The sequence below is a fragment of the Athalia rosae genome, chromosome 5 (assembly GCF_917208135.1).
Source record: "Athalia rosae chromosome 5, iyAthRosa1.1, whole genome shotgun sequence".
NCBI classification, from domain to species: Eukaryota; Metazoa; Arthropoda; class Insecta; order Hymenoptera; family Athaliidae; genus Athalia; species Athalia rosae.
Genome location: NC_064030.1, coordinates 7,326,336 through 7,343,487, shown reverse-complemented (window position 1 = coordinate 7,343,487; position 17,152 = coordinate 7,326,336). Strand labels below are relative to the sequence as shown.

At 42.1% G+C, this 17,152-nt stretch overlaps 1 protein-coding gene across 1 annotated transcript; it reads left to right on the top strand.

Annotated features, from left to right (window-relative positions):
* Positions 1-5,666: 5,666 nt before the first annotated feature.
* On the top strand, positions 5,667-15,938 carry LOC105685840 (protein krueppel). Its single transcript, XM_012400276.3, has 3 exons — positions 5,667-6,750; positions 9,204-9,870; positions 10,001-15,938. The coding sequence occupies exons 1-3, from the start codon at positions 6,711-6,713 to the stop codon at positions 10,791-10,793; spliced, it is 1,500 nt and encodes a 499-aa protein (XP_012255699.2). The 5' UTR covers positions 5,667-6,710; the 3' UTR covers positions 10,794-15,938.
* Positions 15,939-17,152: the final 1,214 nt, after the last annotated feature.

Below are 17,152 nucleotides of genomic sequence, written 5' to 3'. Positions count from 1 at the left end.
GGTCCCGGACATTGGGCAATATAACGAAAGAGGAAGACTGTTCGAAAAAAGAAAAAAACAAAAACAAAATAGGGTTTTACAAATTTACGACGCGCAGCGCGTATAATTCAACCGAAGGAGGATTTTTTCTTTGTTCGAACGGATTATCTGCTATCGGTGCTAATATCTGCGGAAATCTTCGCGCGATGAAAATTTACAAGTTTTTTCCCTTTTTTGAAAAATGAAAAAAATCTAAGGAAAAAAGAAACCGAAGCCTATTTTAGCATACGTTTGATATTTCTCGTCCTTTCTTCCGATATCATCGGAAAACTCGGAACTGGATCGTTTTGAAAAATTGTTTGAAAATACGAGCGCAGGTTCTGAGTGGGTGGATGGTTATTCGGTCACTGCGGGGTCGTAAACCACACGAAGTATACATGGCCAGGTAAAAGTCGTTTGATTTTGCTCGGCAAAGATATTGTTATATACGAGCGTCAAGACTCGGATCTTTATTTTGCTAGGTGGGTGGTGAAAAGCGCGAGGAATTCTCAGGTCGGATTTTTACAACCGTGAGCGCAGTGACACGAGAATTGTTACGAGAAAGAAAACCGTATAGTTTCAATTGCCGTAATTTCGGTGCCGAAATTTTGCTCCAGATTCGCACAATGGGGTAATAAATGGCCGGACTCGGGCGTCCGACCGTCGCACAATGTGATGACCGGACTCGAATAATGACCCCGTAATTACCTGCGTTAACCAAACCCCAGCTGTTCCTACGTCGTGCAGAATTTTTCGTCTAGTCTCGTTTTTTCACTCGCCGTCGAATTTGATTCGCGCGTCGTTCCGTCCATTTTTGTGCACGTGTAACGCGGAAAACGTCCGGCCAGGGTTTGTTTGGAATCGGCGCGAATCGAATCCACGCGTTACACGCGCAACTCGAAACCGAGTTTTGTTGGATGCGTCGTGGAAATACCCATAGGTAGCTGCAGGTACGAGAAAAAGGGTTGAGGACCCGGAGGCGCCGCAGGACCCCCGTAGCTGCGGCGCAGGTAAGTCGTACGTTTGAATAAGGTATAACGGGTGAATACCGAAGAGAGATAAAAGAATAGAAGAATTAGATAATGGGGAGGAGTGTTTTTGCGACCGAGCCCTCGGTATCCCACAGCAGCTATTATAAGCGTCGCAATAATTATCGTTGAATAATCCTTTTCATTGTAGTAGGTTACGGTGTATGAAAAATTGTACGTATATACATATAATTGTAAATATCCGAGCCTCGTTATCCCCCGCGGTAAGAATTTCTCGCATCCTGTTCGGTTCTGCTATTTCAAATCCGTAATAAGGACCCTTTTTTTCTCTCTTCGACGAGTAGTACATTCTTTTTTTCGTTTCAATTTTTTTTTTTTTGTTTTTTTTTATTTTCAAATTTTATTATTACCACCATCATTATGTTTTTTTTTTTTTTTTCACATAGATGTATAGGTACTGCAGTAACAGGAACGGCGGGAGAGCTGCTGTGTATATACGTAAGCGCGGGGGATATTATATCGCAATTTATATAGAGGGCGGAACATTTTACCTGCACAGTTTCATAATATTTTGTACGGTTTGTTTGTGAAAAGTCTTTCATCTCCGCAGGCTAAGCCCACTTTCCGATTTCCCTTATACCTGTTTATTATTCAATATTATTTTTATTTTTCTCTCATCATTATTAATTTTGCAATTCTTGTTTTTTTTCTCTCTTCTTTTCCTTTTTCTTTTTCTTTTTTGTTTAATATTCCTCACTCATTTTTTGGTTCATTATTTTTTACATTTATTTTTCCTCATTTTCTCCTTTCTCCGCCTCTTTATTTCACTCTGATTTGGTTGGTGTCCTTTATATTTTGTTCACCGGTCCCAGCGGCGCGACATGACCCCTGGCTGACGTTGCTGCCCTTCCCCCGGCGTTCCTCGTTTGAGACTTTCTTTATTAGATTTTCAACGTAATTAAAGACATTTTCATTTACGAACGCTTAATTGACAATTTCTCTGCTCATTAACAGAGCCGAAAAGCGAAGGAAATAAGATCCAGAGAACGGCGATGAGGGGGGGCCCGGGAAAGGTAAGAAAAAAGTAAACGTCTCCGCCGTAGAAATCCGGGAAATCGATGTTTGCAATCGCTCTGCGCTTACGGGTAAAACAGGCGAAAAAGCACACTCGAAAACGAAAGTAAAACAGTTGAGATTAAAATATATTTCGCTGTAAAGTGAAAATCAAATTAAAAAACAAGTCGATGTGTTAAAAAAGCTACGTCCCGTACGTCGATGTACATCAGGGAGAATGGCGCGTAGGAGAATCAATGGAAAAAGAGGAGGTACTCAATTAATCTCAAATTTGCCAACGTTCGAGGCTTTTTTTCTACGATTTTGCGAAAATAGAAGAGCAGAGAAACCTTCGAGTTGAATGGAGTATATAAACATCCATGGAGTAAAAAAATGAAGTGTTGAAAAAAAAAAAAAAGAAAAGGAAACAAGTATAATCGTCAAACAACCGAAATCGAATGGAAGAGCATTTCCGATATCTAATACTCTCGGTACTTGAGATTTCGGTTTTCGATTCACTTTATAGAATTGGGTTTTTATTCTGTTTGCGGTGACGACAGCCAACCGACGGGGTGCTCTCATAGATGTGCTTCATGTATACACACACCCTTCGTTCAAGCGTGCCTCTTTTTTTCTTTCCCTCCTTCTTCTCTCGCACACTTTATAACTTTCCATTCTTTCTCTTGCCATCTCACTTTCTCCGTAGAGTTCTACAATGAGCCGGTAACGCGGGGTGAAAAAATCAAAAAAAAAAGAAAAAACTAGAATTAAAAAAAGAAGTGAAAAAAAAGTTGGTTCTTTTTTTTTTTTTTTTTTTTTCATTCTCTCTTTTATTTCCCCTCTCTAATTTTTTTCTACATCCAAGTTTTGTGAGTTTTTTGGCGTTGGGCACGAGTAGCGCACGCCCGCGGGCAGGTGAGCGATCCGAGAGAAATGCACCCATACGAGAGAGAGAGAGAAAGCTTGCGAAAAATCAGAGCGCCAGAGAAAGACGGAATACCACCGGAGTTGCAGGGCCCGGTAGCCGGGCGCACGCGGATGCTGGAGTTTTACCCCAAAAACCAGCTTCAGGGGTGACGAAGGGGTGGCGAAACAAGGGTAGGAAAAAACGGTAACGAACACAGCTCATACCGCCTTCTCGTAGAACGGTGGGAGTTTCCACTGTTTCCGAGCATATTGTGCTTCGCATCACCTTGTCGAAACTCACCTATGTCATGTGTCTCTATACCGAGTTCGCGTACCTATGCGAGGAGCAGAAATTTGGAGAACAAACGCGATCGCACCCCCTTCTTCCCACGTGGGCCTATAGGACCTCCAGCTCGATGACCGATTTGACGGCAAAAAAAATGATTTACTCCGCAGAACCGTAAGACATTCGACGACATTTCGAATCGCATTCAACCATCCCCGTTTATCCATTTTTTTGTTTTTTTTTCTTTTTTCTTTGCCTCCGAGAGGTGAAGTCTTTATATCGTTAAAATACAGCCGATCGCTCTTCCGATTCGTACGTACGACACAATCGATCGCAGATCAATCGTGATCGGTTTTTTCGATTCATACCTTCCTGCGCACATGCATTTTACGAGGTCGGAGTTGGCTGGGATAAAATATTAACCAAATTAATGGAAAGAAGTTTTAGAAAAGTGCTGCGCCGATCCGAGCGCGCTTACTGTCACGGTGTATTGGGTTCGGTGGAGCTTCCCTGCCCACGACGCGCACGTATCTCAACGTTGTACATCTATTTTACATGGTATACCTTCGACTACACGCTGTGCTGTGGTACATAAATATGAAAACGATTTTTCTATGCGACGTATGTATGTACGTACAACGTACGGAAAAAAAAACGATCGGTAGGCTACCGTACTCCATAGAAAGTATAGAGTAGAGCAATAATGATAATTGCTACTACTTAATGCAAAAGCCTCTTCAGCTTCGTAGCTCGGAAATTCATGCACGATAATAGCGGCAGCGGGGTAATTGCTCCTCGCGGCCGCATCGAGCATTTTTTTTTCTTACTCCATCAGTTTTTTCCTTTCCTTTTTTTTTCTCGTATGCTCGAAACTGTGCATCATTTTTTTTCGAACGACTATAGTAACACGTGCGCATACCTTTGAAAACCGTCGTCAGCTAGATGAGAAAAATCCAAGCATTTTCACGCATTTGAGGTGATGGAAAAGTTTTGATAAATTTGCAAAAAAAACTGTGTTCAGAACGTGGTAGTTCGGTACTTTGAATTTTTGAATAAAAAATTAAAAAACCCGAAAATGTCTTCAGATCTACACCGACCTGACGACGACCGATATCCGACGCACGAGGCGAAAGCGAAATTTCATAATTTTATTACACGTATCAGATGCGCGGCTCTAGACGAAAATTTGTATTATCGCCTCTAAGAACGACATCATCATTAGCCCTAGTGTATATTAATTTTCAGAAAGAAATATCTGCTTCCTTTTCTTTTTCCTAACACAGCCCGAGTATATGACGCGCGGGTTTTGGGCTTAATTTAAGACCTGGTATTATGATCATTTGAATAATAATTCTATTTAACAAAATCTCGCCGCTATAGGTGGCTAATAATCGCGTCGCTCTACGACTACCCCTCTCCAAACGAGTCTCGCATGTAACCCAAATTCACCAAAGACTCGCACGTTTCAACGACTCGTTTTTAATACCCGAGTGTGCGCGGACACCGCGCTCTCAACAGGGAGAATAGAATTAGACCGTGTTTCGGTGCTAGGATCGGAAGCCCTAGGAAAATTAGCCCACGGTGAGGATTAGACGTACCGTAACGTGTGTCTTCGGTTTCAAACTCGCTTCCCTTTTTAGTTTTCAAAAAAAAAGAAAGAAAAAAAAAAAAAAAAAACGGAGACCAGATATCGTACGAATCACGTCGTTCGTCGTCATGATTTCTTCGGAGTGTAAATTTGGGGTAAAAGTAATTTTCGAACGCGCCGTGGTGTTTCGGGAAGTCAGAGATTTTAGCGAGTGTCCAACATTTTCGCCCTGCCTAATTTTTATCGCGGTGCGAAAGAAAATCGGGAATTATACATCCTAGAAATCGGCCGAATAGTCTAGGCGAAGCGGAAGCAGACGGAGCGTAGCGTTCGCTCCTCGTAGCGGTTGTGCACGTTCTCGGTCGCGCGGCACCCCCGCCGCGGGGTGGGTTATCGCGCGTCGGCAGGTTCTCCCCCCTCCCCGCCCCTCCTTCTTCGGATATCCCCCGTTACTCGCGCTTATATCTTCTTCGAAGTTTTCCATCATCATATTCGTGAGCATAAGATTGTCCTTCTCTAATAAGGGCCGGAGCGAGACTGTCGGCGAGTTCGGCGTCGGTGGCGCGCTCGGTTGCGGGCATCGCGGGGTAGAAACGCGCGCATCGGGTCGCCTGCAAGGGTGTTGTTTGCCCCGAGTGAGGGATGAAAATTCGTCGGAGGGGTAAAGAGCCGGAGGGTTGAAGACGGGAACCTGAGCACGAGGAGGCGAGGAGGAGGGTGGAAAGAAGCCGGACCGAGGGAGGGGGTAGCGTCGAGGGTTGGGGTGGGGGCTGTTTGACTACAGCCAGCGCGAGGCGACTGTCAGTTAGTATTGGGTTAGGTCAGCCCGAGGGAACATCGTCGCCCGTAGAGTAGTAGTTCGTGACTCGACTTCCAACGCTCGGATTATACAAGAAAAATAACAAATAACAAAATTTTTTCAAAAATCAAATTCACCAGCTCTCGTATCTCTACACGGGATTTCGTCGTCGCAAAAAGCGCGAATTGTTCCAAGTTACGTCGATCGCTACCGTCGACGTTATCGCACGTTATCGCGGTGCTGAAGCAAAAACCAAAAAAGTTGAAACTGAAATTTAAAAAAAAAATAAAATAAAATAATAATTTTCAACCCCCCAACAAAAAAAAAAAGAGATAACGAGAGTAATGAAGATTTGAAAGAAAATAATTTAAAAAACTGGAGCGAAAAAGTCGAGAATTTTTGGAATGAAGATTAAAGAAAATTTATGAAAAGACATAAATCGACCGTTCACGTTACCTCGAAATTTAATTGAAATTAATTGATAATAAACGTTTGGACCGTATTTTATTATTTCCTCATTTCGAAATTCGAATCGTTTGTTTGAGGTTGATATTTGTTCGTTTTGGTGTAAATTACGCAATCAGCAAGAGTTAATTAATGTAACCGCATAACAATGATCGTTGCACCTGACGTGTGACGTGATAATAAATGCATACGCTACGTAACATACCTGTATAGCCAACGGCGAGAGGCTATGGTATATAATAATATAAACTCCGCAACTCAACAGTTCCTTGAAAACGTTAATTAATTTTACTTACGTTTTCGTTTCCTATATAAACGTATATATTTATTATGTACAAAATCTAAATACGAAGTACGTATTACACAAACACACACACACGCACGCATATACACGACTAATGAATACACGTGAAAATACCTAATCAAAGGCAAGAAAAAAGCATATAATAGAAGACACGATATAGATTGTTATATTCTGTAATAATTAATACTACGTACTGGTGCAGTGCATAACTTATACATGTGATATACCGGGGCTCGTATAATAAGAGCGTTTGTGGATGGAGTGTAAAAGTGAAAAGACAAAACGTCATCACGCCGCGTAGAATGGCATTATCTTATCTCCAGGAGGCACAGATCAACGCAGGTACGTCAGCCTCCTTAAATTATCGAACGTCGCCTTCGGTATTCTCCCTCTCCCATTAGAACAACGCGCCCGGTTATCCTCGCGTACGTATCACGGAAGAAAATTGCGCCCCCGCATTTTTCTACCCTATGATACCGTACAGGCGCACGCGGCTCTTCATTCTCCTCTTCATTTCCTCTTCGATTATCCTCTTGGTTTTTTTTTTCCGCTCACTTTTCCCTCCCTGCTTCCTCGCCTTTTTCTCTCCGCCTCTCCTTCCTCAATCTATACTTTTCCGCGGGCAACCGACGGCGCGCAGCGATGCGATCCGATCCGTTGCGAATCGCGTACGTCCGACGAAATTTTCTCGCTCCGGTCCTCTTGAGGCACGAGTTTTTTTTCATCCCCCGTGTTTCGAACCCGAAAATAGCTCTTCCTAATTATTTTTCTACAGACGACGGTGAAAAACTCGCAGGTTATTCGGTAAGACCGGAATCTCGGGGGAAAGTTGACGCAAGTTTTAATACCATTTTCAGCGCCTTAAATTTCATGTAACGATCGGTATATCGATCTCGAGAATAAACGAACCGAATTCATATTACCGATATTTCGTCTGATACGTATCGTCACGCGACACCAAATTTTCTATACGTAAATAATTCAATTTCCAAATTTCGTCGCTCTTCGATTTTGAGCAGGTATAATCCGAAGCGTCGCGTCGTTCCGGGGGGTTGGAAATCGCGTGCCTCGTTTATCGGGGCCAAGAAACAGCGAAATAATTCTTCAAAGAGGATTTCTCCGGAGTCGGAAATAAAATAAAATATTACGCCGGAGAGGTAAGAGGAAGCAGGAATAAGGAGGTAAAAAATGAGTAAGAAAAAAGAAAAAGAAAAAGAAAAAGAGAATAAAAATATTGCACGGGACCAATTAGGTAAAGGATGCAGGCGAAAGCAGCGAGCGAAATCCAGAGGTATAGCGAAGGTGGGAGGGCAAACGTGAGGGTGAACGAGAGGGCGGGTCAAAACTCGTGTTGCTGGGAAACGCCGTTTGTAAGCTTCAGGAGTCGCGCGTTCTCGCGGCCGAGAGGACGGGGTAGCGTAGGAGGGGTTCTCGTTTTCTCTTCCTCTCTCCCGCGTATCTCCATCCACCTAACCTTCTCCCTCTCGCTCTCGCTCTCCCCCTCCCTCCCTCCATTTTTCCCTCCGCTCTTCGCCCTTATTGATTCAACGAGCCTCATTACGAGTCCCCTAAGCGCCCCATTAATTAGTACGTGCCGCAGCAAACATGGCTGCGCCTCTAACAATTCCCGATCTCTTCCTACCGATCGTGTGTGTCGTTTCGATGGACCTGAACCGTCCACATCTATGTATGATTTTTGGGCCTTTTTGGAAAAATATTTTCTACAAGAACAATTGATCTTTTTTCACCCTCGAGCTACTCGAAACTGTTGTCGTCCGAATGAGTAAAACCGTATCGACTATTTACAATTAACAGCGAGAATGGAAACTGAAGAATCGAGTTTCCCACAGGACAGAGACGGACAGAAAATGATCTTGAAATTTCAGGCAGGAAGATCACCTGAGCTTTTTCGCGCATCTTCCCCATAGATTTAAATTATTCTGCGGGCGACCTCGACAATGGGATTTTATCCATCCGATACAAATTCTCAGAGGGGCGCCGACGCATCGGATGCACGAATGACGTCATCTTCTAGTCGCATCCCCTAGGCATATGAAACGATAGGCGTTTCAAGTTTCTATATCGGAATAACGTGGTTTATAACGCCGTGGTTAATCTTACAAGTCTCCACGGTGCATCTACGCGTTTAATTCTCGACGACGCAGTTCGTCTCGGACGATATACCGAAGGGGTGATAAATAAAAAAAAAATAAAATAAGAGGAACGACGATTTAGCATGTGAGGTAAAACCGAATGTTTGCTCGGATGTCGAAAAAAGAGAAAAAAAAAAAAAAAGCGGCGAGCAAAAATGAGTGAAAGTAAAATAAAAGGAGAGTAACGGGAGTCATTGGCCTCGGCCTAGAGGCGGCGCGTCGCGACGCGTGGGTGTGAATAGTTGCGTCGAATGAATGAACGTCGGCGCACACACGTGTACGTGAATGGGGAAGTTCTACTACTCCTCCCGTACTCCCGCGGTTCCTCTCCCTCCTCCCTACATCCATTCCTCCCGAAACGGGCGCGGAGGCGCCTTCCGCAGACCACGTGTGAGTGACGTGTGTTGTGACGCGGCGCGCCGCGACGTCCTCCTCCCTTCCCTCGTACACACCTCACCCCCTCTCTCTCTCTCTCTCTTCCACTTTATTTTTATTTACCTTTTTTTTTTTCCGCTTTCAACGGACGCGCGCTTCCACAATTATCCAGCTTCTCTCCGTCTCCCCTCCTCACGGTCGCGATCCCGCGCAATTAGACCCGAAATAATCGCTAACCTCAGGCCCCGCGTTCTTTGTGATTTCCAGGACTTTTAACCGGTCAGCATCTAGACATGAAACAGGAATCCGAAAAGCAGCCGATGTCTCCGCCGTTGAACAACAACACAACATCGGCCATGTTCCCCGGAATCGGGGCAGCGGCGGCCAGTCTCTCCATGTTAACTCCTCAGCAACTTTTGGCGGCTAGTCAAACCGCAGCCTTTATGGCTGCCGGGATTCCCGTATCCCTTCACGCCACCCTGGCGGCGAGTCCTTCGCTTTATCGTCACCACCAGACTCTGTTCGGGGGATGGGCACCGCCCGCGGCATCGTCTCCTCCGTCGCCTCTCCACCATTCCCCCGGTCCGGTGTCGCCCGCTTTGAGCGCAAAGTCCGCCGCCAGAAGGGCGAATAACAACAACAACAACAACAACAACGTGGTCAGCAGTAGCGCTGATCGCGTGACCAAGAAGGGACAACCCGCGAAGCGGAGGGCGCCGAGGACAAAAACGGAACAAACTCTACCTCCCGTGGACGGAAACGCGCCGCTGAGTCCGCCGACTTCGATCAGTCCCGAAGCCGGCAAAGACGGTAGAGACAAGGTGTTCACCTGCGGGGTGTGCTCGCGATCGTTTGGCTACAAACACGTACTCCAGAATCACGAACGCACCCACACGGGCGAGAAACCCTTCGAATGTCCGGAATGTCATAAAAGGTGAGCGGCAAATTTCCCGGCCCGATATATCCGTACCTTTCATCGTCCCTCGTCCGCCCCGGCCTCCGTTTTCAAAAACCCGCCGTTGTCCGACGCTAATAGTTTTCGTTTTCTTTCCGAATGATTCCAGATTCACGAGGGATCATCACCTGAAAACACACATGAGGTTACACACGGGCGAGAAACCGTATCACTGCAGTCATTGCGATCGTCAATTCGTTCAGGTAGCGAACCTGCGTCGCCACCTAAGAGTTCATACGGGCGAACGTCCTTACGCGTGCGAACTTTGTTCGGCAAAGTTCAGCGACTCCAACCAGCTGAAAGCTCACCTCCTCATCCACAAGGGTGAAAAACCCTTCGAATGCGAGCACTGCCAGATGCGTTTCAGGCGGAGGCATCACCTGATGCATCACAAATGCGTGAACGGTGTCGTGAGATCGCAGGCGCCCTCGTTGGCCAGCGACGACCTCGAGGAGGAGATCGACATCGACATAGACGTCGAGATGGAGGACCCGGAGACGTCGTCGTTAGCGCAACGAAAGTCGACGGCGACTCCCATCCGTCGTTCCGCGCCCGCCCATCACCATCAGTTGCCGAGTCCCGTGGTGGTCAGTACGTCGTCCGTTCAAATGCCCTTGAACTTGTCCGGTATACAGATGGATCTTCCGGAGCAAACCGAACCCGAAGATCTCTCGATGTCCACCGGTCTCCACCGCCCCCATTCGCATTCTCACAGCAGCGGCGACTCGCCGCTCAGTCGTAGTCCCAGCAGCGATACGCCCCACGACGAGGAGGAGGAAGAACTCGACGTGAGCGAAGCGAGTCCGAGTACCTTGTTCCTACACCAACATCATCAGTACAGACACCGTTTGTCAGCGCCGAGAAGTAATCCTAACGCGAACACCGTTGGTCACGCTTCCTAGTGCTGAGGTTGAGAATGCCGAGATGGAAGGGTAGAGTCCTCGTTCGTCGTCGTCGTCGTCGTCATCGTCATCGTCGTCGTCATCCGGATTATATGGGGTAGGTAACATTGCCTACGTTGATCGTACCCTATTCACCTTTTAAATTTATCACATACGATTTTCACGATCGGTCAGACGATTTAAAAAATATTATCTGCACTCACGACCTCCTTAAAAAAAAATCATATATATATAAATATATATATATATATTTATAAATGAATGATCAATATCAATCCTCCGTTCATCGATCACGTAATACATCGCTCTTCGAAAAATGATAAATCGCGTCGACCAAATTTTTATTGAGAAACGAGAAAAAAACTCTTACACACTACACACATCACATAAGTATTATACATCGAGAGAGAAGGATTCGTTGCTATGAAAAATCAATTGACACGAAGAATAACTATTCGGTCGCAATATATTTGCGTGGAAAACAAACGTAGCAAATCCTTTTTCTTCTCGCTGTATGATAATCGCATACGTAAACCACACAAATATGCCAAAACCTCGACTCTTCTTACACCGGTTCACAGTCACTACTGTTAAGAGACTTTATATTATATCTATCATTATTATTATTATTATTATTATTATTATCATTATTAATTTTATTATTATTATTAATTTTATTATTGTCATTATTGTCACGATTACTATTATTATTTTTTGCTATTATTATTATTATCACTGTTATTGTCGTCGTCATTACACTATTGCGTAAAACTAGCTAACTAATACATATTATCATTAGCCGATTGAGGAGAGAAAAAAAAAAAAAGTATGGATTGTGTAATTTAACGAAGACAAAAACACGAATTCAGGGACACGTTTAGTATATTAACAATATATATATTAAAAAATTTATTAATATTATATAAATATAGTATTATATATATTCATATGAAAATATCCCAAACGGATATTTAATGGGTATAGTTAGAGAGACCATGTATATAGGTACGATATATATAAATATTATATATATATATATAGGTAGTTAGTTGTTTCAGTTAGCTAGTTGGTTAGTTAGTTATAATAGTCGGTGTGTTTGATTCGGTGTCGAGAATGTGAAGGAAGATAAAAATTGATAGGTAACGAAATATGCAAGTAAAGTGGGGGGTAAAAAGTGGGATGGGCGGGAAGGGTTGGGTGGGAAAAAGAAGTATGAACAAAGAAAAGATACCAATAAATGAATTAGGATTATAGTAATAATGATAACAATAATAATAATAATAATAATAATAATAATAACGTGTAGGAGGGGCGGGCGGGGGGTAGGGGAATATCAAGGGAGTTTTAGGGAATGAAGGAAGGAAAAAAAAAATGGAAGGAAGGAATGAATGTACTGGTATACAAGTTCCTCTGACAGTAAAAGTAGCGAGGGATATGGAGGACGATATCACACGTCGTGACACATCCCTCTTAAAAAACCAAAATTTCAAAATTAAAAAGAAGGAAAAAAGAAAAAGAAAAAGAAAAAAAGGAAAAAAAAAAATTAAAAAAATTACGATGTAATACTAATAATCAAATCTTTATCGGCTTTTTGGCGTTTTTTCCACGTTCCAAACATTATATATTATTATATCATGATGTGTGATTGAGACCTACTTTTTTTTTTCTTACACTCGTATTAAAGATACAATTACCTCCGACTGTCACGCTGCTTTCTGTTATACATAAAACAAACGTAAAACATGACAAATGATAGATAGAAAAAGAAACATACAATGCTATACACATACATATTGATATACCTATATTATTATCATTATTTATTATTTTATATTATTATTTTCTGGCTAGTGTGCCGTGTTGTTACAATCCTTGTAAGAGACTCCGATAACTGTTAAAATACATGTACATATTTAAATTGAAACTTGAAATATTTTGGTTTTTGGTTTTTTTTCGTTCACTCGCTCTTCTTTTTCTTCTCTATCAATTATTATTAATCAATTATTCGTGTACTCTGCTTACAGTTCGTACAATTTGACTGATTTATCTTTTTAAAAGTACGAGACGAAAATTTGTTGATCGCGGATCTACAGTTTTTGATCGCAAGGTATCTTTTTTCATCCGTTAGTAGGTAAGAAAAAAAAAATTACCTCCTGACGGTTTGCACATTATTTGTACGTAGGCTTTGAAAAATGATACAGTTTGCCCCGTTTCGAAGTGCAGCAGACCTGCGGTGAAAATTTTGGTTAGCTGCGAACAATGTACCACGAATTTGTCATGAACAGTTTCTATCGAAGGTCATACACACCGGTCATTGTGTTGCGCAAACAGGTAAATGCGAGCGGACATCATATTCCTTTCGATTCTTTCGCTAAGAATTCAAAACCATGGTCATCGACTTTGCCCCCATATTGCACCGGTTATTCGGGGCATAGCGTATTTGCAAAGCGTAAACCTCGAACGGCGGGTGCAATCGTTGTGATTTATATATGCCAGCCCCCTTTTCGGCGTTGCCGGACATGCAAATTTTCATCAAAGCCAAACTGCAGCTAACCTCGAGGTCACTGCCGACGGTCGCCGCTCTCGTTTCACTTATATTTTCTTGTTCTGGTTTTCGGTCTCGTTCACTAGTTCTCACAATTGTTATTCCTTGGCCAACGCTCACGTAGGCATTTACTGCAAACCTAGACAAGAAATATGAGAAATTCGAGGCGGCTCACCTCGAGTCCGGCCCCACAAAAGCCACCAACGAATTACGGTTTACATATAAAATCGGAACTTCAACTCCCCGCAGATATACGACCTTTGAAATACCTCGCTCTAAATTGCCTCTCGTTCTCCGCAACGGTGCCGACATTTTACGCAAGTTTCTGAAACTGATTCTTTTTTTCTCTTTTTTTTTTTTTTCTTCTTTTCCACCACCCCTCCTGTTTTCACACCGACGCGACACGAACTCATCCCTCAAACTTACCGCCGAACTCGTGCGGCTCGACGACGATCGAGATTTGTTAGATGCATTCGCAACCCATAAGAAAAGTCTCTTGCCTCGGTGCACCTTTTCAACACGTTCTGCCAATAGCTCAGGCGATGCCCTGCAATAATAACGCGTGTCCCGGTGTCTTTATCCAGTTTTCATCCATGCTCGGTTCATTTGTTGCGATCAAGATCGTTCCCTGTTCCCCTCCTAATGTATAATCCCGATCCATAGCTTCTAACATTATTTGTACTTTCATCCACTTCAGACTCTTTTCTTTCTCATTCATCCCATATAAACTGGAACGTTACGCGACGCGTGCTGTCTCAACAAACTTCAATTTTGCGACCTGAGCGGGAAAAAAATCTTATCCGAAATCTGGCGATCCCCGAATTTATGTATTTAATGGACGCGATTCGAATACACGTTACAGTCCTTTTTTCCCTATTATTTCCCTCGTAATTACGGTGGGTGTCCACGGTCCATTTTTTTCCTTGGCTTATTCTTCGACTGTTGCCCGCAACTTTCACAATCCCACAGACTTCGCTGCGATTCACCGCGGGGCGCCCGGCAAGATGCTCGGGTTTTTCGGATTTCACTCATTTTTCACCGTTCTTCGGACGTCTGGAGGAGAGAGCTGTTTCTTCTCTTCTTCTCCGCCCTCCTTTTGGAGGCTCGCGTCTTCCGCCCCAAACCAACCCCCCGAACTTAAACTTCTTTGGAATCTCGTATTATCCCCCCAAGATACCGGACCGACTCCCCCGTCGGAGTCTCCGTGCCCTCTGAATGTTTCTGAAAAATTTCTCGCCTCTTCCGCCAGCGCCTCGCACTTTCCGAATTCAAATCATAGACCTTTTTTCGGAAGATTTTGATTGAAAAAAAAAACGTCGAAACTCTGATCGTAAGAACGATGGGGCCCGAAATTAATTCCTGACCCTACCAACAGAGGTCGACGGTAGGCAAACGGCCCTTGCAGGGATACAATAGGGGAACGTTCTCCCACCCTTTTATAACGAAATTTTCGTAGATCCCGCGCCCTCCGTCAAATTGTAGATTCATAATTCCCTCCGCTGACCCTTCCGTATTATACATCTAATTCCCACAAACCGCAAACGATAATTAATTCAAGTAACATGAGAGCTGGATAGGCGCGTTGCACCAACGAATTATACTTGTCAAATTTTCTATCGATAATTTCACCTAAACCGGATTAATTTATTCAATTCTTTCGATTCGAAATGTGGATGTGAGTCGAGGATGAATATGGAAGTGCAGGGATTATTGTTGTGCCCGGTTCGAACGGGGTGAACATTTTTTTTAAAATCGTCTAGTAAAATTATTCGTCTTTTTTCCCCGATTACCGCGACCAACCCCCTAGATTTTAGGTAGCAAATAAAAAAAATGCCAAACAATATTTATTACCAAATAACAAAATATGTTAGTTGAACGACTAGTCTAGACTCTATTCTACGTTGAATGTTACGTTTTTTTTTTTTTTTCTTTTAGTATTTAATAATTATTGTCTGTACCTACTTAGATATTATCGTTCCTTTTATCCGAAGCAAAAAGGTAAATGAATGGAAAGCGAGTTATCGAAACGATGATACTATGCAACATCCGTACACTCACACATTATACATACACACACACTTGTACACACACACCTAGCACCTGCGATAATTATTTTTGACGGGGTAGTCAATTTTATTTGCAACCCCGTGTTCCATAGTTTCTGATTAATGTGACTCCTAGTGAGTCACGTGATAAACTGTATAACTGATAAACCAAGATTCCTATTTTACAATGCAGCTTATAATAGAATGATTATAGGGTAATCTCGAGCGTTTCGAGATCCACATTTTGTCGTTAGTCTTCGAAATCAAATTGCAAAAGAAACAAATTAAATTAAATAAAATAACGATGATCCAACAAAATAAGAAACTTTCAAAGCTCCCGATTCTGGGCATTCGCAAAAGAATTGTACGAAGATAAATGAAAAAATCTATATACATAATTATTACATACAATGTACATAGCATTTGCAGATAGGAGGAAGGATTAAATGTAAAATAATACTAATAATAATAATATTTTCAAAAATCGTCGCTTTGTCCTATCAGAAGAAGAAAAGAAATGAAAAAAAAAAATGGAAAAAAAAAATGAAAAAAAAACAGTCGTAACTATTATTGTTGTTGTCTTCTTATATATCTTAAATCATATATATATATAAACATATATATATATATACATATATATATATATATTTGTGTCAAATAGATATAGCGTAACAATTATTAATTACTATTGAATAAAGTAGATCTTAAATCGAATCTGTATCTGTATTAGATATCGAGCTGGAATTAAATTTACTGATCACAGATCGGAATGCAGCTTGTATACGAGCATGGAGCAATCAGTCCTTTTCGTTTCACTTGATAGAGAACAATATGAAATGCATGATTGTCAAAATTTCATTCGAGTACAAAAAGGATTGACGAAAAAAAAAGATGAAAAAATAAATAACGTTAGATTAAATCAGATTCAGCATCGCAACGATCTCGGCGACGTTTATGTATATTTCTTTGTATATCTCTACGTGTATGACGGTACATAATTAGAAAATAGTCCCATTATGTATAATAGGGTATACCCAAAGTATATGTATGATATAATATAATATAATTTTGTACAGCTATCCCGGAATATAAATACTATAATCGTATGTTAATGATGATAAAAACGCCCGAATTTGAACACGTGCGACTCGCCCGAATTATAAGCCTATGACAATGATGAATGATAATAGTAATAGTAATGATAATATTAATAACGATGATACTAATGATAACGATATTGATATAATAGGTTATTAGTTCTATATACATTAATTATTCGATATAGCGTTATAATCGTTCCTACAAACAAATTACCTGCGAATCCTCGCAAACGAAAACCGATCAACAATCAACTGATATACATAGATACAAAGCTTGATCGAACCTTTGCAATATTTTTTCATCGACGATAACGATAACGATAATTATGGAATATACCTATATGTTTCGCATTTGTTCAAATTCTCGCACCCAACGAGACACGGTACAAAATCAGACTTTTATCTAACTAAAGAAAACATGGTTCTATAAACTATTGATTAATAATATCTGACTACTATAAAATAATAATATACGGCAAAAGTGCCACAGGTCAATTTTCGATCGACGCCGAATGCGCTCATCGCCGCGATAACACGCCGAAATTTTCGATGAATTTTCAAAGGGGGAATAATCCTAGAATTTTCATCAGGCGTTCGCATTCGACAGCGAACAGCGAGAATTCGATCCTGTGGTTCTGGGTGTATACCAACTATGAACATGACGCTACC